Source organism: Nothoprocta perdicaria, unplaced genomic scaffold, assembly GCF_003342845.1.
Source record: "Nothoprocta perdicaria isolate Ctin4 unplaced genomic scaffold, notPer1 scaffold_353, whole genome shotgun sequence".
Lineage (NCBI taxonomy): Eukaryota > Metazoa > Chordata > Aves > Tinamiformes > Tinamidae > Nothoprocta > Nothoprocta perdicaria.
In genome coordinates this window covers 515,707-537,365 of record NW_020455592.1, presented here as the reverse complement: position 1 = coordinate 537,365, position 21,659 = coordinate 515,707, and the positions used below count along the sequence as shown (strand labels likewise).

The window sequence follows — 21,659 nt, the reverse complement described above, 5'->3', positions numbered from 1 at the left end:
GGGCCAATGGGGCGCGCCGCGCCGCCCCCCGCGGCCAATGAGCGGCGGAGGAGGTGGCGCCAGCGGGGTAGGCTGCGCCGCCCCCCGCGCGCATCCTCTCGCCCGTGCGAACGCGACCATTTTGCGGGGGGGAAGCGGCGAGCGGCGGCGAGCGAGGCGGCGGCGCGCGGGGACCGGGGCCGGGGGACGCGSGCGGCCCACGCAGCGGAGCGCCAGGCTCCTCCGGCGCGGGGCGGCGCGGCCCGGCGGCGGCGGCCACCGAGCGGGAAGAGGCGGCTCCGGAGGCGCGGCCTGAGGCGCTGGGCCCAGCGCTCCCGCTCGCTGCCCGGGGGAGGGGACGGCGCCAGGCGGCCGCTTTTCTGCTTCCCCGCCGCCTCCCTCCGCGCCCTCCTGCTTCGGGCGGCCTCCCCGGCGCCGGGCCCCCAGCCGCCGGGCCACCATGTCCAGGCCTGTCAGGTGAGTCCTTGGCGGCGCGCGGAGGCCCCGCGGCGCCGCCTCCCGCTAGGCCCCGCCGCACGCCCCGCTTGCCGAGCAGGCCGCGGCGCGGGCCCGGCGCCCTGCGCGGCCGCGGGCAGCGTGTGCGCGGCCCGGCGCGGGGGCAGGCCGCGCGGGCTGCGTGCTGCGCATTCGTATGTGTATATATATATTGCCCTGCATTTATTTATCTTTTCCCCCGAGACGGTGGCCCGGCCTAGGGCAACGTGCGCTGCCCCGGAGCCGCTGTGGGGCGGCGGGAGGCGGCCGAGGCCCGCGGCGGCCGCGCGCGAGGCGCCGCGCGCCGCTTTTCTGTTATTTTTATGATTATTATTTGCAGCGGGGGACGTGGATGTTCGCCATGTGCCCTGACCCACTTCGCGCGGGGGCAGCGCCTTTTGGCGCTGCGCGGGGGCCCCGCCACGCCTCCGCACGCGCCTTCTAATTTTATATATATATTTCTGTTTTTTTTCATATTTTTTCTTTTTTTTTAGTATTTTTTCCCCTCTGTCTGTGCGAGGGGCCGCCGAGCAGCGGCCCGTGCTGCAGGCGCGGGGGAGGGGACGCGGAGCGCGGCCGAGCGCGCAAGTGAAACCACGTTGCGGGGAGGAGCCCGCGGGAGCCGCCCCCTCGGCGGGCGCCGCGCGGCCCCGCCGCCCCCAGCCCCCCCGGGCCGCCCTCCCCGCCGCGTCCCGCACAGCAGCCCCGGAGCTGCGGGCAAACAGCCCCCGGGAGAGCCCCCCGCGGGCCCCGAGCCTCCCACCTGCAAATACGGAACCTCCCCTGCTTTCCAGGAGATCCCCCTCGGCCCCTCCGTGTTTTTTCCACACCTCTCTGCAAAGTGCCCGAGCCTGTAGGTTACCTTTGTAGAAAAGGTAAGATAATGGACGCTTCGTTCTGGAACTTGCTCATTTTCAATGTATTTTAGGTAACTGGTTGTGTGTTTTACTTCCAGTCAACCTCCTTTAGGTTATGCGGTAAATGCAGTTGTTTTTGAATAATACAAAGGAAATGAAAATCGGCTATGAAGCTTTGCATATGCAATATATAGGTGATAACCTTTGTATTTTAAATAACGCTTTAAATACAAGAAAATTAAAAAATGTTAGAATAGGGCTACTTTGTTAATTAGGGAGGAAATATTTACTTCTTAGTGGCTCTTTACTTGATAGGCCATTTAACTTCTGCATGCATAGGTAAGGGCAAATAAATGTCTTTAACTTCTAGTGTTTAGGGACTAGTTTGGTATCCAAAAGGTGCATTAATATGGCTGTGCATACCCTGCACTGAAGCCTCAGTTTCTGGCCCTTTGCAAGACAGGATATTGGCCTAGATGGACTAGTGGTCTGATGTTGAATGACAGTGCCTGTGTTCTGGAATACAGCGCTGATGTGACTGTGCTGCTCAGTGTGACACTTGGGGGTACGTTCTGCTGGCAATAGACTTGCCAGCACCGGAGTCTTGCTACAGGTAAGGAAAGCGTTGTGTCTTTACAAGCATGACTTCTAAGCTTTCTGGCCTTGATTACTTGGAAAGCAACCACTTCTAAACCAAAATAGTACCTAGAAAATCGCGCAGTGTTGTGAAACACCTCGCTTGTGTATTCCCACAGCTGACCTATCCTGCTCTAGAGTAAAAGGCAATGCCGAAGTCCAGTGGGCTGTTCGTAGTGGAACATCCACCTTTGGCATGTGCCAGAGAGAGATCCAGCTGTATTCAACATCCCTTCTGCAGCGGGGGGAGGAGGTTCTTCAGTTGCCAGTATATTACATGGATTCACATGTGACTGGATAACTGTCATCATAGATTTTAATCCAAAACTTCTTCAAAATGTGTGTGTATATTTCTTTCTTCATGGATGTCTTACTATATTGTTAGTAGGGAAGTCTGGTGAAAAATTCACCATCAGAGTCAGTTTTAGTGATGGGAAGGTTTGTTTTAATATAGTGGTTTTGAATTAGTTTGCTATCTTTTCTGCTTTATTTATTTATTTTAAATATCGGTGCATCCAACTTAATAGGAATTAGGAATGCCCGCCGAGTTCTATTCCACTTGGAAAAAGACTAGCTTCAGGCTTGAGTCTGACTTTGCAATTAGTTTCTTAAAAATTGCTGTATAGGAAGTGGTAATAAACCTCCCTTTATCTACAGACTTTATGTTTTTAAACTCAGAGCCCCGAACTTTCTGTTTAACCAGAGCCCCCTTAGGTGGATGAAGAATGTATCTTCATTGTTGTTACAAAAAGTAATAAAAACTAAAGATATGGCAGTTGTTGAATCTCTATATTCTATTGCTGAGTGTTCTGAAATACCACAAAGAACTGATGACTTTCCAGTTATGTCCTTATCTATTCTTGAATACAAAAAGAAATAAATAGAAAATGGGATAATGAATTGAAAAATGAAATAAAAATTTGAACTACTGTTTTAATGTACAGCATCACTTAATGAATCCTGGTCATGTCTTTTAGCCAAGAATTTTGACTTGAAATTTGAAGCAGTTCATTTCTGCCTCTTACTCACTGGTCACTTTCACTTGCTGGTACTCCTCTACTATGGGTATTGCAAAACGAAACAGTATAGGCAAGTATTTAAATTGCAGCTTGTTTGTTTGTCTTTGTATTTTTATATTAAAATCATTAATTAATAGACTTACTTCAGTGTTTCGAGGCTTTATAGCTTTATTTTCATGTTCTTCTTTAGTAGTAGTTCTCAAATCTGAATCTTCTATTGGCACTTCAATGGAAAGATGGTCCTTGTAAATTGCCTAGCTGCAGGGAAAAAATAAATTTATCTGCTAAATGTAACTTGTTTTGATGCTGAGATTATACCTGGGCAATGTAAATCTAAATATTATTGTGATTTTGGAAATGCTTCATGAGGTGGCAGGAAAGCAGCGCTTTCTGGGGGACTGGCATTTAGCTTAGGTAAGAATGTTTGGTTATATCCAGAGATGTGCTAGAGGCTTTACAGACAGGTAAAAAGATCCTTGATGTGAAAAGCTTTACAGAGATGCAAAGGCTGAGGTAAAGGTACAGTAAACATCAAAGTACTATGAGCAACACAGGCTGCAGATTTATGGGGTTTTTTTCCTTGCCCTTCAGCATCAGAACATTTCTATATTGTATCTTTAGAATATTCTCATTTGTAGTTACGTTGAAGTGGAGGATGGGCACAAGGCTGCTTAAACTGTTGCTGCATAAATCATTTAATTGTTTTACGGAGTTTCAAGTCATGTGTATCCCTAAAAATTCTACAGATACCATGAGCAGTGCCTAGTCTTACAGACGTTTGGAGTTACACCAAGTCCAGACCCAAACACTGACCTCTGTAATTGGGAACCTCTAGTCGGTGAGTCTTGTCTGAGTACAGTTGTGCCAATTTTTAAATAGACTAACACCATAGTGATGTGTTTTGGGTAAATAACTGTCACTAGGCTTAAATGTTTCAACTTCTGATGCATTAGTTTAAATTAATGTCTGTTTATGTAAGACCTAAATCTAGCACTGCACATCTGTGCATTTAGGAAATACTTCATATAGGTATTTTCAGTATATTTGTGTATCGGTGTGTAAAGAGGCACCTTAGTGATGCTTTAAATGGCACTGTTTGTTGGTCACAAGTTGTCCTTGAAGAGTAGCCATTGCCAGCAGGACTGAGCACCAGAAAGTGAAACTGACCATCCTTGCCAGGCCTCTTAGAAGCCTTTAAATGAAGAAAAATTGATAGCTTTTTTCATTAAATACCTAATTTAGATGATTGTTAGTTAAATGCTGTATTAAAACGACGGAAAAAAAAGTCAGTAATTATTTAATCTCTCATTCATTTTACTTCCCAGATTGGACAAGAGGATAGGCTCATGTTTCTGCTGATAATCATTTGACCTAAGCATTCCTCTTCACTACGTGATGTAATCGGTTATTAGCTGGAGATGGGGTATTATTATGCGATTCTTAATCAGTTGTGTAGGCGTTAAGGTGTACTTCTAATGTTAATACTGCTTTTCCTCATTTTTAATGCTGTTGTTAGGCATCAAATGTTAGTTACGAGAGTTACAGTAGAGCTTCGAGTTCTTATTAAATTATTTGAATATTGCTGTGTTTCCAGTGTAACGTGTGACTGAATTATCAGGTGATTGACTGTTGTTTCAGAAATTCTGGACTGGCAGCTGCTGCTAAAACCTTATGCTTTTAGGGTTCCTCTTTAAACCCTTCCTACCCAAGTTCCTCCTTGTATGCACATCTTATACATTGAGTTGAATTAGCAGGAACATTGTCTTGGGCATTTCATCCATTCATCGTCAGGGCGTTTCATCAAGTTTCATCGTCATATATGAATCAGTGATATCAGTGTAGATACTTTCTCCTGTTTCTTTTTTTTTCTCCTAGAAAGAGACTTCTTAGCGATTCTTTTCTGACATAGTGCGTCTGTTTGTTTTCTTAAGATATGAAAATCAGTGCTTTTGTAGATAAGGTAAAGGGAATATATCAGGGTTTACGTTCCACGTTTTACGGTTTTTAGACTTCAGTAGATTTGACAAGTGTATCTAATTTTGTAGAAAGTGAGGCATTGATTTAAGTAACAGCTATGTATTTAAGTTAACTGTCTAGAATTGGCCATTCCACTTATTAAAGTTCCTTCTGCTACTTTCAGTTTGCTTAGAGAGCAGAAAAGGTGCTGATGAAGTAAAGAAAACACAGGTCCATGCTCATTTGCTGTCCAAATAGATAGGGTGTATAACACGCCTAGCTTTTCCCACTGGTGTGTCAAATAATGCAACTAATCATCATAAATATCTCTTAAATCTCCTTGAAGAATCAAAGTAACTAACTGCTAAAGTGCCCCACAACACGCAGGAGGAAGATGCTGAAAATCTCTCATGTTTTAGAAGGAGGGGACACAGAGTGGGAGCCTCTGGAGAAGGAGATATGAGAGTAAACGTGACTATATTGAGCTGGGACAGGCAGTTACTCTGTCCTTTCTGCACCCGAAAAGAAGTCAGGAAATGGTTTTGTGAATTTGAGGCAATATTTGATACCAAACAATTTCAACTATTGCTACAGAAATTTGAATATTTAGATTTAATTAAAGAGTATCATTTTTCAAATCGCTAGAGATTATTTGAAAAGTGAAGTTTGGCTATTTTTGAGCATATTCAATTCACCTGCTCGTTTATACAAGGAATCATATTTTACATTAGCTAGCTTTGAGATGGGGGACCAGGATGAGGTCTGACATTCAAGACAGCCTGTTTAAAAAGGTACATGTGGGGGGAAATCACACCTTAATTACTTAAGTATTTTTAGCCTGTCTAAATCCATCTTTATTTTTAGGATGCCAATGCTGCTTTCAGTAATTGTAGCTGAAAACGTAGGAAAGGTGCAACAATTTTTGTGCATTTAATAGCAAAAGTGTTGCGTGGCACAAGTTAAGATGCTTCCTCTTAGTTGCAGTTGTGAGTTCACCAAAAAGCACCTGCAGATCCTGAGAATATAATCCAGGCTGTTAGAATGACTCTAGGAAAATACTGTGTGCGCATTGCTGACTTGGAGTGTACAGGTGCCTTATTTGTGAGAGGTTTTGGGAGCTTGTCTGGGGTGGTATGTTATATAGAATAATATACTTTGTTGTTACTGTAAACGAGGAATCTTGCACTGGAAATGAGTATATGGTATTTTCTTGTTAGCGAAAGGTAATTTTGCATCTCTGAGACTGAATTGCCGATTTTTCCCCCCCTCCCCTTTTTTTTAACAGGAACAGGAAGGTGGTCGATTACTCACAGTTTCAGGAATCGGATGATGCTGGTAAATCACTTTGTTCTTAGCGATATAATATTGTTGAGATACAGCAGTTGATTATTTTGCATATTAATTGCTTTGCTACTAGTCATATCTTTAACCTAAACTCTAAGGCGTTTCTTCACAGTCTCTGAACTGTTAATAAGCATTTGAAAATGTAATGATTCCCAGATGTTTTATATTAAACAAACAATAGTGATAGGAATCTTATTATTTAATGCTTGTATTGTTGTAGTGCCTTTAGGCTCTTGGCAGCAACTTCTTCCTTGGTCTATGCTGTGTTCTATGGCAAAATCTCCTTAATGCCACTTTTTTATTTCTTCAGTAAAATATGTTTTCAATTTATTTTAGTGAACTGTAGTTAATCCCATAATGCCAGGCATTTCTGTGATTTGGATCTTAAAGGAAAATAAATAAATAAGCTTGATTCTCTATGAATTAACTAAATCTGTAAGCCATATGAAATATGTTTTGTGTTCTTTAAAAATAGACATATTGCTACTGTTTGCTAAGTGAGGGTGCACTGATCATTAATGGAAACAAATATGCAAAACTTCTTAACTGCAGTCTCCTTACTCATTGTGTGAGATATTGTGTAACAGTTGTATGAAAGTTACACTGTAGATTTACTTTTTCCATCGTGGGACAGTAAATAAAGTTTTTTTGCTGTAAAGTACATAAAACTACATATGGAGGTTAATTTTAGAAGATTTGCCCAATAACTCAATGTGATTCTTACTAACTATAAAAATAAGTTGCTTCCTGTTATGAAGCTTGTTGTGTATTTCTTAAGACTTCTGTGTCAAACTTGATTGTATGTTACAAAGTTTTATTTGAAGCTTTGTAATATTTAGAGGGCTTCCTTTTGATGTGTCTGAAATGGTGCTTTTGAGATATAGCTAAGGAAGTCGGTTTGTGGAGCTGGTAGTCAGTTTGCTGGCAACTTGGAGTTTGATTCAAAACCGTTTTGCACTGTCCTGTCCAGATGAAGATTATGGAAGAGATTCAGGTCCCCCATCCAAGAAAATCCGTTCATCTCCTCGGGAGGCTAAAAATAAGAGGCGATCTGGGAAGAATTCTCAGGAGGACAGGTAAAACACATTTAATCTATTTAAAAAAACTTTATATCAGTAATCTAAGATTTAAAAAACATTTTTTTTAATCTACTTAATTGCCCTGCAGCTTTTTTAACACTGTGCTTTACTGTATTCTCCTAGCATGCTAGAAAATGTGAAGTAACTGTAACCATAGCAAGGCCCTATATTTTGTATCTGATCTTGCATAGTGGGAAGAGTTAGATGTTTGTAATGTACCGAGGTCTTTGTTGCAGTGCTGTGAACCTTGGTGTTAGCATTTAAATTGCTAGCAACTTTATCTTGTAATCTCCTATTGAATCTAGCTTGGTCATTTGATCACCTTTAAGTCCCACCTTTCAGAGTACTCTGAAAGAGTAAGTGCTAAATGTCCTGCCCATAGTGATCTTGAAGTAGATAGAGACTTTCTTTAAGTAAATGTAGTGCTTGAAGTGGGAAATCAGTCACCAGTTCTAAGCATTTAACTTGTCAAGTCTCTAAGAGCTTTTTGTTTTACAGTCAGTCATCTTTCAGGCGTCAGTTTGCCTCCAGTATGTGTATAAATTTGATTAAGGGGAAAAAAATGTGAGAAATTCTGTTCTAGATTGCCTGATAGAGACACTTCATACTTTTCTTCCAGGAGAATGAGGGGTCCAAAGATTCTGCAAGTGCAGAAATGACTTGCTCTGTTGTGCATAATAGGTGAATTCCTTGGAGCAGTTGCATGTCTACAATCACTTTCCTGTATGTGGTGGTAGGATCCTCTCAGGAATGGTTGTAAGTGGAATTCAAAGTCTGTGGTTTGAGGTGTAGAACTCTGGAGCATAAAGCCTTCAAAAGCAGCTTGGAGGGTGAGGTCTTCTTTCTTATTCAAATAGCCAGGGAAGTTGTGGGCCAAGTATTTGTCACTTGTACTTTAGAATTAAAAGCTTTCCAGAGTTAGACGCTTGTAATAAAGAATATGAAGAATATGTTAAAGTTGCAAAAAAACCATCAACAAGGGCAAGGGTTATCCAGGTAAGTTAGTGGCTCGATGCATCATATTTTCTGTGTTTTATTCAGTCTGCTCTTGAGAATAACTATTTGAGACAGTACACTGGCTGTAGTAGCGGGGGTGATTTGTTAGTTTTGATTTTTATTTGTTTGTTTATTATTTCCTGTTTTTTTAATTCAAAAACAAACTAGCTTATTTTGATAACTGAGTTATTATACCAGGTACATGTGTCTTACTTCTGTAAAAGATACCTTGTTTTTCACAACATACCAATTTAGCGTTACCATAAAGCACTTTTTTTTCCTTTAAATCCTATTAAGTCAATTGACTGCTTTTATGACAAAACTCAGTTTTAGGGATGGAGGTTCTGCTAGCTGGTTCTTACTATATATGTGACCCAAGCATCTCTTGTCCTGTGGATGTAGGTAACTACCTGGCAGGGTGTGCTTAGGAAGGTCCCTCCCTTATGTCTCTCTGCTGTAAGGCAAAAGCTGAATAGAGGCTTGGGAATATTTGAGCTATCTGCCTGCTCCTGAGAACTGGGAGGCAGAGGCAGTTTTCACCCTGGCTTTTAATTGTCCTGGAGATATAAGTGTGGAATGGATTTTTTTAAGGAGTTCTTTCCTGAAACTCTCTAATTTAATAAGGATGAATAGGAATTTAATGCCAAGATGATATACAAATACTTCAAATGTCTACCTGTATTCTTCTGGATAAATCTAGTTTCATCCATTATTTGGCAGATTTAGTGCTGAGCATATTATTGTAGCAGTTTGCTTAGGCCATTCTAAGCATTTCATTTTTACAGCACTTACAGAGATTAAACTGCCAGAGAGGAGCTTGCAAACTCGGATAACACCCACATTACAAAAAGCATTATTTTATGGATGTGGTCTTGCATAAGAAAATTGGGCAGGGGAGCTCCCAAAGCATCTAAATGGTTGACCTTGAAGTCCTATCAGCTTTGGAGATTTTTGAGTATATGAGAGCACTTCTGTTGGCCCTGTGAACACTGCACGGGGATGGCATGTGGAACAGTAATATAGTCAAATAATTTAAATCTATAATTGTTGATAAAACAAAGAAAAGACTGGAAAAAAAAAGTGGTCCTGATGGACTCTAGTGTTAAAATCTTAAACTATTAAAAGTTCTTGAAATGCTGTTAGTCAGTTCTGACTATCAAACTTGAAAGTAGTGGTGCTTTGGTGCGACCTTTAGTGAAACAGGCACCTCAACTGTTCCTGAAATGCACGTTGTGCATCAGCAGCCTTCAGCAGAGGTTCACCATTGCTGCTTCAGACGATCATTGGCTGTAATGCATGTTCTGAAATTCTGGAAGGAAGGAGTGCCCTCTGTGCTTGGTAATTCCAGCCAGTGGGAATGAAAAGCAAGAGGGATGTGGGTAAGAACAGAAATGGTGCTCCCTTGAAAGGGTATATATGGCCCAGAAATCCGTTCGTTCACTCAAAATTGATGTTTATTTCACGTAGTGTGTTTGGAATCAGAATTAAAACAGAAGCATGCCCTCTCTTCCTCTCCTTTTCAGTGAGGACTCGGAAGAAAAAGATGTGAAGACAAAGAAGGATGACTCACAATCAGCAGGTAACTAACCACTATTCACTGCCAGAGTAGCTTCAAAGTGAAGATGAGTTTGCAAGAGAGTTGCAGGAGCTTGCAAGCAAGTTGCAGAAATTAGGCCAATTAGAAAGGCGTGCATATCTAACCTGGGTGCTGAGTTCTACTGCTTTTACTGCCGGCCCTGGTTTGGGATATTGGCTTTCTTTTTGTCTAATAAGATATTACTATAAACTTAGGTTCTTAATCTCTTCCTTATGCCTCTCATCCCTATGTTTCACCGAGTGATGTTCAAGAAATTTTGCTTTCTCGCCTTTTCTTCCCAGATGAAGATTTTGGCAGTGAAGATGATGACTTAGGAGCAGATGATGGCAAAGCTGACAGTGACTATGAGAGCTCTCAAAAAAGCAAAAAAGGAAAAAAAGTTAAACCAGATAAGAATAAGAGAGCCTCCAAATCCAGGAAAAGGCCAGCAGGTAAAGAAAGGAGTACATTGATTTGTTTGTTTAGAAAGTTATGATAAAGAGCAGTATTTGTTAAGTGTGGCTGTTGACTGATGTATTCAGATATTCAGACAACATATATTGTATTGCAGCAGTTCCACACTGTGTATGCGCTTCCTCTCATTACACAGATTTTGTCAAGTAGGTTGGTCAAAGTGGCTCATAATTCAGCAAGTCTCTTCAACTGTTAAGAGGGGAAGAAAATACTATTATTGGCCATAGCTACACGCTTTGGCAGTTCTTTGGTTCTTTACTATTTGAAAGAAGTTACTGCTGTGTTTTACGTGTGAAGTTGTAGCTGTGCCCTCTAAGCATCCTTCATAATAGCTCAGATTAACACCTCTGAAACCAAACATATATTTACCAGAAGTGCTTTAGTACTATTCCCTGGATAATAATACGGATCACGATGGCTGGCAGGGTTTATAGCACTCAAAATGTGTGGCTAGTCTTTGCAATGGAAGATAACTGCCCAGGTGCCGTGTTGAGTGTCTCTAGAAACAGACTTGTTGGGTTGCATGTGATTGTGTTCTCACAACTCAGTCATTCAACGAGCATTTTCGAGTATGACTTGGCCTTTGTTTGGTCTACTCTGTCTCAAGGCAGTTTTGTAATCTGTGTTCTGTGTCTTCATCGTAACATGGTCGCTTTGTGTTGCAGAGGACAGCGAGGATGAGAAAGAAGACCACAAAAATGTGCGTCAGCAGCGACAGGCAGCGTCCAAAGCAGCTTCCAAACAACGAGAGATGCTTATGGATGATGTGGGGAGTGAGGAGGAGGAACAGGAGGATGATGAGGCACAGTTCCAGGAAAGTAAGTAAATGGAGTTGTATGGCAGATGCAACAAGTTAAAATTAACTATAGATCTGGTCAAATGGCACTGTCTTGAATATGGCGCTGCAGGTGTCAGTTCTCCTACTTGAGAACGAGTTCATTACAGCATATGTGTCCAACAGAGTAAGCTTACACTTATGAATATGAATCCTCCTGCTGTGTCAGAATCCCTTTGGACAGCAGCTATGTGGAAGTTTACCAGGTTATAGTTCCAATTTCATGTCTTCTCGGTCTACCTATTGATCTCAGCCATATTTTTTTTCTGCTTGTCTCCAAGTGAATGAGGAACTTTTCTTCACAAACTTAATTTCTTTGTTTCTGAAGATTCGGGAAGTGATGAAGACTTCCTCATGGAAGACGATGATGATAGTGACTATGGCAGTTCAAAAAAGAAAAACAAAAAGGTGTCCAAGAAGTCCAAACCAGAAAGGAAAGAAAAGAAAATGCCAAAGCCCAGGCTAAAGGCTACAGGTGCGTCCATGGAAACCAGGCAGTTTGCTTTTGAAACCAGTATTTTATTTTTCTGCTAAGACTTGGTGGGAGTCTTGGGGACCAGTAGGCAGTCACATAGTTTCAAGGGCCAGCTCATGTAGCTTGCGATGGACTAAAGCAACCCTAGGAAACAGTAAAATGGCTTTAATTCGTAGCTAATGAACAGATTGAATTGCCTCTCTTTGGAGGGGGGAGGGAAAGATTGCACAAATTTCTCTGCTCTAACATTACAGTCTAGCTTTTTACACATCATATCCGAATAATATTACCCATAGTTTTGTTTCAGGCTCTTGGTCTCCATCACACATTTTCAGTCTAGGGGTGGGGGGAAGAAACTTGAAACAACGGTAGTTTGGGTGCATTTCTTGCAGGAAATCTAAAATGATAATAAAGTCGTTCATATTGGTTTGAGAGGCCAGCTCTGATTGTTAATGAAGTCGTGTCCAATAATGAGTCAGGACTTGCAATTAAGCAGCACTAATCATTGGTTTTCATTCAGTTAAGCTTGGATAATGGGGAATGCAGGGAATGCCGTGCGTTTGATATGGTCAAAGCAAAATGAGAACTGCCACTCACGTGCAAATCCTGCTTGTGTAAAGCTGCGTAGCTTTTGTCTCTTTAGCAAACCATAACCTTTATTGGTTTATTTTTCCCCTTTTTCAGTGACCCCCAGTCCAGTGAAAGGCAAAGGCAAAGCAGGCCGCCCTACAGCTTCCAAGGCAACGAAAGAAAAGACCCCATCCCCCAAAGAAGAGGATGAAGAGCCCGAAAGCCCCCCGGAAAAGAAAAAAGCAGCCAGCCCTCCGCCAGAGAAGTCAGGGGACGAGGGCTCTGAAGATGAAGCACCCTCTGGGGAAGATTAGATGGCAGTTGAAGAAATCTTTGTTTAAAAAAAAAAAAAGAAAAAGAAAAAAAAGAAAAAAAAAAAAAGGAAAAGAAAACATACTTAGGGGTAGAACACGGTTTTGGCTGTGGCTTGACTCATGGGCTTTGAATGCTGTCTTTACTTTCAGCTGTTTAATACAGTGTATCCTTTTTTTAATAAGAGGAAACCCTTATACAGTAATATTATGAAGTCACTGTTCTCTGTTGGCCATTCCGTTCTCCCTCCCCCACCAAATCTGAAAGCCATTTAAGACAAATTAACAGACCGGTTAAATATATATTTTTTTCAAGGGGTACTGCAGTTGTGAAGCAATAAGGTTTGAGACTGATACGTGGAAACCATATTTACAAATTGTTAAGTAGAATAGATTTGCCAGTGGTGGTAAGAATTCCTTAAAACTATTATTCCTTATCTGAATATGGGGAGAAAAATGAACCTGTGCTTTAACAGATTTTTGTTCATACAAGTTTATTCTCAGAAAAATGTAGTTACTATGAATTGAGGAGGAGGAAACATGGGGAGCAACCCTATGTTTCTTTAGTTAATATGATTTTTTTCATGGAAAACATGCAGGAAACTTGTAGGTGGGCCACTCTATTTAGAAAAGACTGTCCAACTAGGGTGGAAGATCTTTTTGTCTTTGGATAGATTACCATTCCAATTTTAAGCCAATTACAGTTCATCCTATACACTTTCACATGTACAGTCTGCCAGCTGCTCATATCCATCACTTCTATTTTATTTCTTGGAAGCTTGGCTGTAGATGGGCAGAGTAGGGAAGAGAAATTGAAAACATTTCAAAATTCTGGTTTCCATTTGGTGTTACAGGGATTTTCTTTGAAGATGTTTTGAGGAGCAACTTCAATAGATAGCCCAGAGCTAAATCCTGGAGCCTTTGGGGCGAGGGATGTCCTTTTATCCGTTTGGAGCAGAGGATTCCTGTAATGCTCTGGTCGGTCTCGGATGCCACGAGTTACGCTCTAGTGTTTCTCTTCTCTCCCTCTGCCTGTGCTCAGAAAGGGTCTGTGCTCGGTACCGCTCACGTTCTCCAGCTGCAGTGTTGGACAGCAGATTGCCCTCGGTGGTAATGTTACCCGGTACCACTTCCATTTCTTCCTCCTTCCTCCCCGTAGCGCGGGGGGCTCTGCTCATCCTGCCCCACGTCGGCATGTCCGCGTCTCTCTGGTCATTGTTCTGCTCCCTAAGCCTGAAAAGGGCTGCAAAGGGAACAGTATTATATGGATGAAGCTGGGAGGAAACGAGGTTTGGAACAAGTAGGACAGGGCTAGAGTTTCGTAACAAAAGCAGGACGTCCCTCTGAATGCAAGATACTTCACATTGTGCAGTGGCGTTTTATGTGTTTTTTATCAAAGCAGCCATATCCTTTTTTTAAAAAACATCAAATACCCATGCTTTGGTTTTCAAACCTTAATGCAGAGGTTGCTGCCATGTTTGTTGGTGGAAATATTAAAAACTGGACCTGCCATTTTCCTTTCTTTTTTTCCCGAAACCCTTTTGCTGTCTGTACGTTGCTCACAGTTATCTCATAGTTGACAAGCTTTGCGTCTTTTTTTTTTTCCCACCCCCCTCCTTGTCACTGAACTACATGTGCTTTGTAACCAGCCTCTCGAAGGTAACATAAGGCAGCTAATTAGTTGGATTTCTGGTGCACTTGCTACCAGATTTTTAATCCTGTTTGGATTTTAAAGAGCTTTTAGATGTGATGATACACTAATACAAGCGGGAAGGATGCTTGGCTGAACAGCATAGGGAGCCTGAAGATACTGAGCGCAGTGTGAAGCCCAAACATGCAGTGAAATATTAATAACAGCCAAGTGAATGTCTTGTGTGATTCATAGCCGTGGATTTTACAGAGGCTGGTAAATACCTTATCTTGGCTTATACAGATTTTTAAGTTCTCTAACATTCTTTACTATGAAATTACTGTTGCCGTTACAATAAAGATGATCGGTGTTTCCATTGTAAATTTTATTTTTTAAGCGGTTGAATTTTGCAGAACAGCTTAAAGCTGAAGTACAAGTCTTGAACAAGAAGTGAATGTAATCCCTGCTCCCTTCCACCTCTTCCCAACTTCCACACGTCCGGGAAAGCAGAGTCTTGCCTTTCCTGCACTCTCAGTCCTGCGCTTCTTGGGTGATACGGGAAAAGCAATGGCCAAACTTTGAATAATGTTTGGACTGATTTGGGGAGGGGGGCACCATAAACTTTCCTAAGTGTCTGCTCCACATAATTATTCCCCTTCAGTCCAGATGCTGTTTTTGAGCTGTTATTGTCTATTGGGTTCTTAGTTTGCTATTAAAATATACAAGGATTGCTTAAACAGAGAATACCTCTAGCTGATCTGGTCAAACAGCTGTTCCTTTACCTGCTGGACCAGAGTTTTTCTGAAGAGTGTTTTGTAAGTTCCACTTAATATATTATATATATTATTTTTTTCTAACACATTAATGTTCAGGCTGTGGAAGAATCTTTCCGTTGTTCTCAGTTCGAGTTTTGGACTGAATTACTTTACGCCTGGCGTTTTTGACCCTATATCTTGTAAAACTATTCTGCTTTCTCCTATGTTCTTCTCTAACAGCAGTTACAGGATGCATGAAGCTTATTTTTTAGCTTGTGTCACAACTCAACGCTATGTAAATCCTGTACCCTTCCTGGGATTTTGTAAGGTTTTTCTATATCAGATTGTTTTGCTGATCTTCGCAAACACTAAGCCCAAATGGTCTCTTTCTCAATTACTCTGTTAAAAATACAAAAGTTTCCATTTTTACAGGTTGAAGAAAATTGTGAAGGTGTCTCTTATTTTTGGTTTTTATTTTTTGTACCAGCAACATTTTTTCAGTAGTGGCAGACTTAACCTTTTTTGAAATGTCCTTTTTAATTCGTTTGTATCAAGCCTTCTGATTCCTCGAAGGAAAGCTGTACAAAACGCCTTTCTTTAGGAGCAATGACTAGTTCTTCGCAGAGCAGGAAGTTTCGTTCACAGGAGGCGACTTTGAAAGGATTCTCTTCTGTTACCCAGCTGTAGCTTTGGAGCCTTTGCGGAGAGGTAAATGGATTTATTCCAGAGTCGAGTTAGCCCGGGGCAGGGCCCTAGATTCCCTCTTCACCTGGGATTTTATCGCGTTGACTTCCATTCAACGTCCTCTTGTACATTCTGTTTCCCAAGCCACTCCACAGCATTGTTTAAGATTGATAGGCGGTTCATGCTGCTTTTAACTGACCGCAAGGCTTGATCAGCAAACAATTACTTGGGATTTCTTATTAACGATGACTTCAGTTGCCGTTTGAGCAGCACAAGAACGCCCATCCCGTTGAGCTCCGTGGGTTCCCGGATGCAGTGTAGGTGAGAGCAAGATTCAGCAGCGGGGCAAGGGAGAAACCCTTGATTTTGTTGTCATTAAATAGCTCCTGAAAGCAGACGAGCGGGTGGGAGCGGTGCCCCTTGTGCCCCGCTGCTCGGGAATGGCCGCAGTGCCAGGGAAGGGCTCCGGGTTGCTCAGCCCCTGCTCCCAATTCCCAGATTCCGCTGCCACCCCCTTGGGGAGGGTCACTAAAATCCCATTAACACTGAGGCGCCCAGCTGGAGGAGGGAAGTTAATAGGCTGGGAGCTTTGGAGCTGTAGAAACCGGTGCTTTGCTCTGTGTAACTTGTTTGTGAAGCGTTTATTTTTATAACAGATCATATTGTTGAGCACATAGCTTTTAAAAGCCACAGACTGATCCAGGAGTTTCGGTCTTGGAGAGATGGGTGCTGGTCTGTCGGGGCGGCGGGATCCGGAGACACAGCCGGATGGGTGTTGGAAGGGACGCGGTGCTGCAAATACATAATCTTTATGATCAAAAAGATCGTATTTTGATCAAAAAGATCAAATTTTCCTTCAACTTTGAGCGCTTTTCTGGAGTGTGGGGCAAGTTTAAATGCAAGGTCTGTGCATGAAGCCGGGAAGCAAAGCTCTCTCATTCGTGCTGTCCATGGTGACTATTTTTTCTTAACGTACTGTGAAGAATATGAGTTTGGAAAGATGACAGTGTCCTTCCACGAGCCCAGTGTCCCCCAAACTAAGCATCCCCTCCTTCCCGGCTCCCCACGGCAGTACATAACTGGCACCTGAATGTCTTTTTTCATTAAACTCTTTATATTACCAACTAAAACGTGACTATTTCGAAGTCTAGGCAAGTTCTCGTCGCGGGCTGGCTCTGTAGCCACCCCCGCTAGCAGGGACCCCGTAAAGCGCCTGCGCCCTTGGGCTGCAGCGACGCGAGCGGTCCCGCCAGCCTGGGCATGCCGAGCGCGACTGCAAAGCCCCTGTGCGTATGCTTTATAGAGTGCGGCCAGGGATTTTTATATATATTTTTGGGGAGGGGGTAGCGGGTGGGATGGCAAAATCCTCCATGAGCTTAAGCTGGAATATTGTCTGCAAAAGCCCCTGCAGTGTTTTGTGTGCGAGGCGCGAGTGGGTGCGCGCGTGGGAGTGTCTGCCGTCTTATTCCCTTTGCGTTCTGAAAAATTGGTGTTTTACTTTTTTTTATTATTTTTTTCTCCTGCAGAAGCAATTGTTACAAAAAAAATGTAAATAAGAGCGACATAATTTTGTTTAACCATGAACATAGTGTCACAGCAAACCCTGAGCAGTTGATTTTAGAGGAGGAAGAGACTCGAGGCAGGGCCTTGGCCCCTGGCTATCAGCAAGGCAGCATTGGGTGGTATGCAGTGAATAATTGTCTTGAGTATTTGCAGTCCTCAGCAGAGGTTTCTCAAAAATCAGGCCCTTTGCAGTCCCCGTTTCCCTGTTCCCCCACTTTTTTGTTTTGATGAGCTTCAATCTGAAGCGTGGTCAGAGGAAGGGGCAGCTGCAGATGAGGGTCCCGTTCCTGCTGGCCCGCGACCAGTGTGTGGACGTGGCCATCCCCGCTGGGCCCGACCCCTCCTGCAATACCTTGACAACACTGACATCTTCAGCATGGTACTAGGAGTTGAGTTTGAATGTAACATTAATGCTTTATTTAACATAAAATTTAAAAAAAAAACTTTTTTTTTTAAGGGGTTGAAGTGAACATGACTTTGTTGACCATGTTCGTGAGTTTATAGATGCAACATTCATTGGTAGAGTTGTGTGATGGTCTTTTGTGCTACTTAATTTTACATATTCCAGTCTCTGTATGTACCTGCAAAGAAAGAAAAAAAAAAAAGAAAAAAGAAAAAAAACCCGCTTTGCTTTTATTGAAGGGTTCCCAGGACTGCATACCTGCTCCTGAGCTCTGTTTTAAGTATGTGTATCCTTCGCTTGTATTTTGTATTAAAAAAAGAGAAAAAAGAAAACACAAGGAAAAGAACCCTTTATTGTTCAGCATGTTGCAATTGTGTCCCCTCTTTTATTTTTCTCTCCCTTTTGGAATATATTAAGCAACTCATTCTTCTGTATCTTTTATTTTCTTTTGTAAACTTTTTGGTTTTGTTTAAAAATGGCTTTATAAAAGGGCTTTTATAACCCAGAAACGTGACTTGCGTAATTTTTCTGCTCTTCTAAGGTACTCTGTGGTTGTTCTGTGTTACCTTTAGCAAGGCATTAAACTGTATTTACCTTTTGCAGGACCCTTTAGGTTTGAGGTTAATTCCTTTCTCTACCTAAGTTTTCCCTCAGGACGCTAGTCGGCTTTTGGCCGAGCGGTTTGGCAGGTAAGATTTTAGCATTGCTACCTCTCAGGTAAGGGAGAGATCTAAAGAATTAAGGGAAGGATCTAAAGAATTAAATCATCTTGTTAAGAAAGAGCACAGAGTTGGTTTCCCCTAGCCTGTCCTGCAAAAGAAGTGTGACTTGAGCCTTGGATGCCTCTCAGCCAGCAGTAGTCTTTCTATTTTGCCATATATATTCCAGCAATTTTACCTGTGGGCCTTAAGAGGAAAGACAAGAAGAATTCAGGCAGTCCATACACTAAATCTTTAGGTGGATGTCACTTCAGGTACTGGCCCGCTCTCCAGACTGCTTTGCCATCATGTGCATTAGGGGCTGGGCGTGCAGAGCAAGCCAAGAAACCTCTTGCTGAAGGTTTGAGCTGTTTTCCTACAAAATCCTATTTTTTGTGTGTGGTAGCGGTTGTTCCTGGGGCTGTGTGGTCCCTTGGCCTTGCCGGGGGTGACGGGGGACCTTGCAGCTCGATTGCTGCTGGGCAGCAGAGGGCGAGCCTGGTCCTTCCAGCAGCTCCCACCAGCGTGTCCCCATCCCCGGCCAGTCCCTCCTCGTCCATCCCGGATGAGATGGAGAAGGTTCCAACCTTTATTAAGGCAGTTCTAAGCAAGTGTCAGCCAGCAGCATTTCCCCATAGTTGCTTTGATGAAGCCTGGATTTTGTTTTGCTTGTGTGTTGCTCATGAATATCAATGTCTTAAAAATTGTGGATTTTTATTAATTAAGATTAATTTTAAAATTATTAGAGTAACTACTGGAAGGGATTTATTTCTGCTAGGATTCTGCTTGCATTCAGCACCCCGTTTAATCACAAAGATGCCTCAGAGACATTTAGTAGGTAAAAGTTAACAGGAGAGCACATTTACTGACCCCACTTGTGTTTTGCACCTTGGTTGCAGCATGATGCAGTTAATGCATCTGCCTCCAGATGCTCTCGTGGGCACTGTGTGAACTGCCTGGCATTGCCCAGCACAACAACAGTCTTGTGCACTTGCTGACAGCTCCAAACCGGTGCCTGGCTGCAGATTCCCTGTTCTCTCTAACCGTTCTGTGTTTGTTTTGTTCTGTAGCATAAGGAAAAAAAGAGATTCTGCCGCTGCTGCGTGTGTTGGCGTATGGATCCTGCTGTGAGCAGTGCAGGTATTTCCGAGTCCTCGCTAAGGGACCTGCAGTTGCGTGGTGCAGCCCTGGAACGGATTCTCCATCTGGAGCAGGTAGAGGTGCTGTTGCACCACTTCAGTTATGTAATTAAGTAGCAGCGATGCAGGGAGCATTTGTTTTGTCCCAAAATTCAGTGCTACTTAGTCTAAGAAATGACCCAAGGCCAAGGTCGGTGAATTCTTTGAGCTAATACTATACCTGCAGCTTTTGACTGCTTTTCTCCCCAATATTGCTCTTGCAGCGTTCAATGTCTTTCATCCAAAAGTCTTCTAGCAGATGCTCTGCCAGCAGAGTGAAGGGTTCCCACTGCGTTCATGAGGATTTGCAGAAATTAATAATTTTTGCTGCTGTTATATCTGCAGCATGGGCCTGTGCAGAGTGTTTTAGCTATTGCAATGAGTGCAGGCGAACTTTGGGTTCGCTGTGAAGTGCTTGTTTGTTCAGTACTAACCGCCTCCCGGGTAATGGACAATCTCCAGCGTCAGAGCTCCATGTAGACCAGGAAAACAGTTATATTTTAGGGGTGTATTTTTCAGCTCCACTCTTTCCATAGATACAGGTCAAGTTCAAGTGCTGTTATCCTGCTGCAGGTAGGTGCAGAACCACTCGCCCTCTGTGAATGGAAGAGGCCAATAAAACCAACTCATTTCTGAACTAAACTAAACCACCCTTGGCCTTAATCTGTGGTTTCAGTTTGGTCCCCTGCCCATGCCTGATTTTTGATGGGCACAAATGGAAACAATCTTGAGCAAAGTCAATGTAGTGTTTCCCATTCTGTGTCTCTTCAAAAAGATTTCATTTACCCTTAAAAGCCTTATAATCATTTTAAGATTTGCTTTAGATTCAAAGCCTCACTTTGTATTTAATTTCAAATTCCATGTCTTGAAAGGAGGCTGATGATTTACTTGGATAATCTCTTGTCTCTCATATTGAATAACATTTGTTTTGAGTAGATAATACTCCCGGCATCACTAAATTTTGTGTTGTCGCCCTATCTTCTCTTTTCCCTTGGCGTTTCTAACTAAGCAGTTGGCCAGTTGGCCTCCTGAGGACATTTTGGTTAGAATTATCAGTCAGTGGTTTCTCTTAACCGTGAGGTCTGTTTAGCTCTGCTCACCACAAACATTTTCCCTTTCAAAACCCCTCCTGTTGAGTTGGGGTGTTGGATCATTTCTGGTGTTGGGGCTCTGCTGCGTGTGACCAAAGAGCAGGTTCTTGCTGGCAGCCCCGTGCACGCCGTGGGTTGCACGCAGCTGCTTTTCTTTCCCGTGTAACTGGGGGTCACAGGGTGGAAGAGTTGAGAAACACCCGGTAAAAATAAGGAAAAGGAGACAGAACTTGAGGCGTTCTGGCCTTGTGAGGCTGACTCAGCCTCCGAATCATGTGAATCTGAATGTGCAAAATGTTCCTGCGAATCGTCCTGAGGAGGGACAGCGGCCTGACTCGGGTCCCTGTGCTAGGGAGGAGGAGGAGCGAGGAGCCCGCTGTTAATCTTGGTGTCGGGGCTCAAAGGTTTGGCCTTCCATAAGGAAAAACCACTCCATTAAAAAAGCTCTACAGAAGCAGCAGCGCACTGCGCGCGAGGAGAGCAGCAGGGCGCAGATCGTGCTCTGATCCCGTTCTGACAGGCTCGTTACATCAAGCCGGGTGCTCAGTCTACCGGACAGCGCAGAGGGGGCTGTGTCCGGGACCGTGGCGGGGGGGTCTGCAGCGCTGCTTGACCCCGGGCAATGCCCACATTCCTCCTTTGTTATCCCGGGATTTGTGCGTCGCCGCCGCCCTGTGCGGCGCTGCCGGCGCTGGGGTCACTCGGAATCCTCAGTGATGGGATCTGGTAGGTTCAGTGTGCAGCAATTTGTGACATTCGGGTCAAATTCGTCTCTGGGATTTAAGATGGTGAGGCTGATTAGAAGGTGAATTAATTCTACATTATCACAGCATGCTCACCATCAGTGTGTGTGTGTGTGTGTGTGTGTGTGTATATATATATATATTCTTATTCTATTTGAAAATAGCTTTATGTCTTGGCTGGTGCTGGAATACCACCTTCCTGACTCCAGGAGCTGGAACTAGAGCTGAAACTTCCTGTTTTATTGAATAAAATCGTACCAAACTCTCCCAATCCTGCACGTTCGCCATGGTACTGTTGTGCAGGCAGATGCA

The 21,659-nt window shown here is 43.2% G+C and overlaps 1 protein-coding gene across 1 annotated transcript; it reads left to right on the top strand.

Annotated features, from left to right (window-relative positions):
• The first annotated feature begins 374 nt into the window (after positions 1–374).
• Positions 375–16,956, top strand: NUCKS1 (nuclear casein kinase and cyclin dependent kinase substrate 1). The gene is made up of 8 exons (XM_026044219.1): positions 375–456; positions 6,228–6,277; positions 7,257–7,362; positions 9,885–9,940; positions 10,240–10,389; positions 11,077–11,229; positions 11,575–11,721; positions 12,406–16,956. The coding sequence occupies exons 1-8, from the start codon at positions 440–442 to the stop codon at positions 12,603–12,605; spliced, it is 879 nt and encodes a 292-aa protein (XP_025900004.1). The 5' UTR covers positions 375–439; the 3' UTR covers positions 12,606–16,956.
• Positions 16,957–21,659: the final 4,703 nt, after the last annotated feature.

What these genes read in the sequence shown, in the direction of transcription:
- NUCKS1 (XM_026044219.1), top strand. An exon ending in GGATGACTCACAATCAGCAG is followed by an intron (nt 9,941 to 10,239) that starts GTAACTAACCAC and finishes TTTTCTTCCCAG; the next exon opens with ATGAAGATTTTGGCAGTGAA. An exon ending in ATCCAGGAAAAGGCCAGCAG is followed by an intron (nt 10,390 to 11,076) that starts GTAAAGAAAGGA and finishes TTTGTGTTGCAG; the next exon opens with AGGACAGCGAGGATGAGAAA.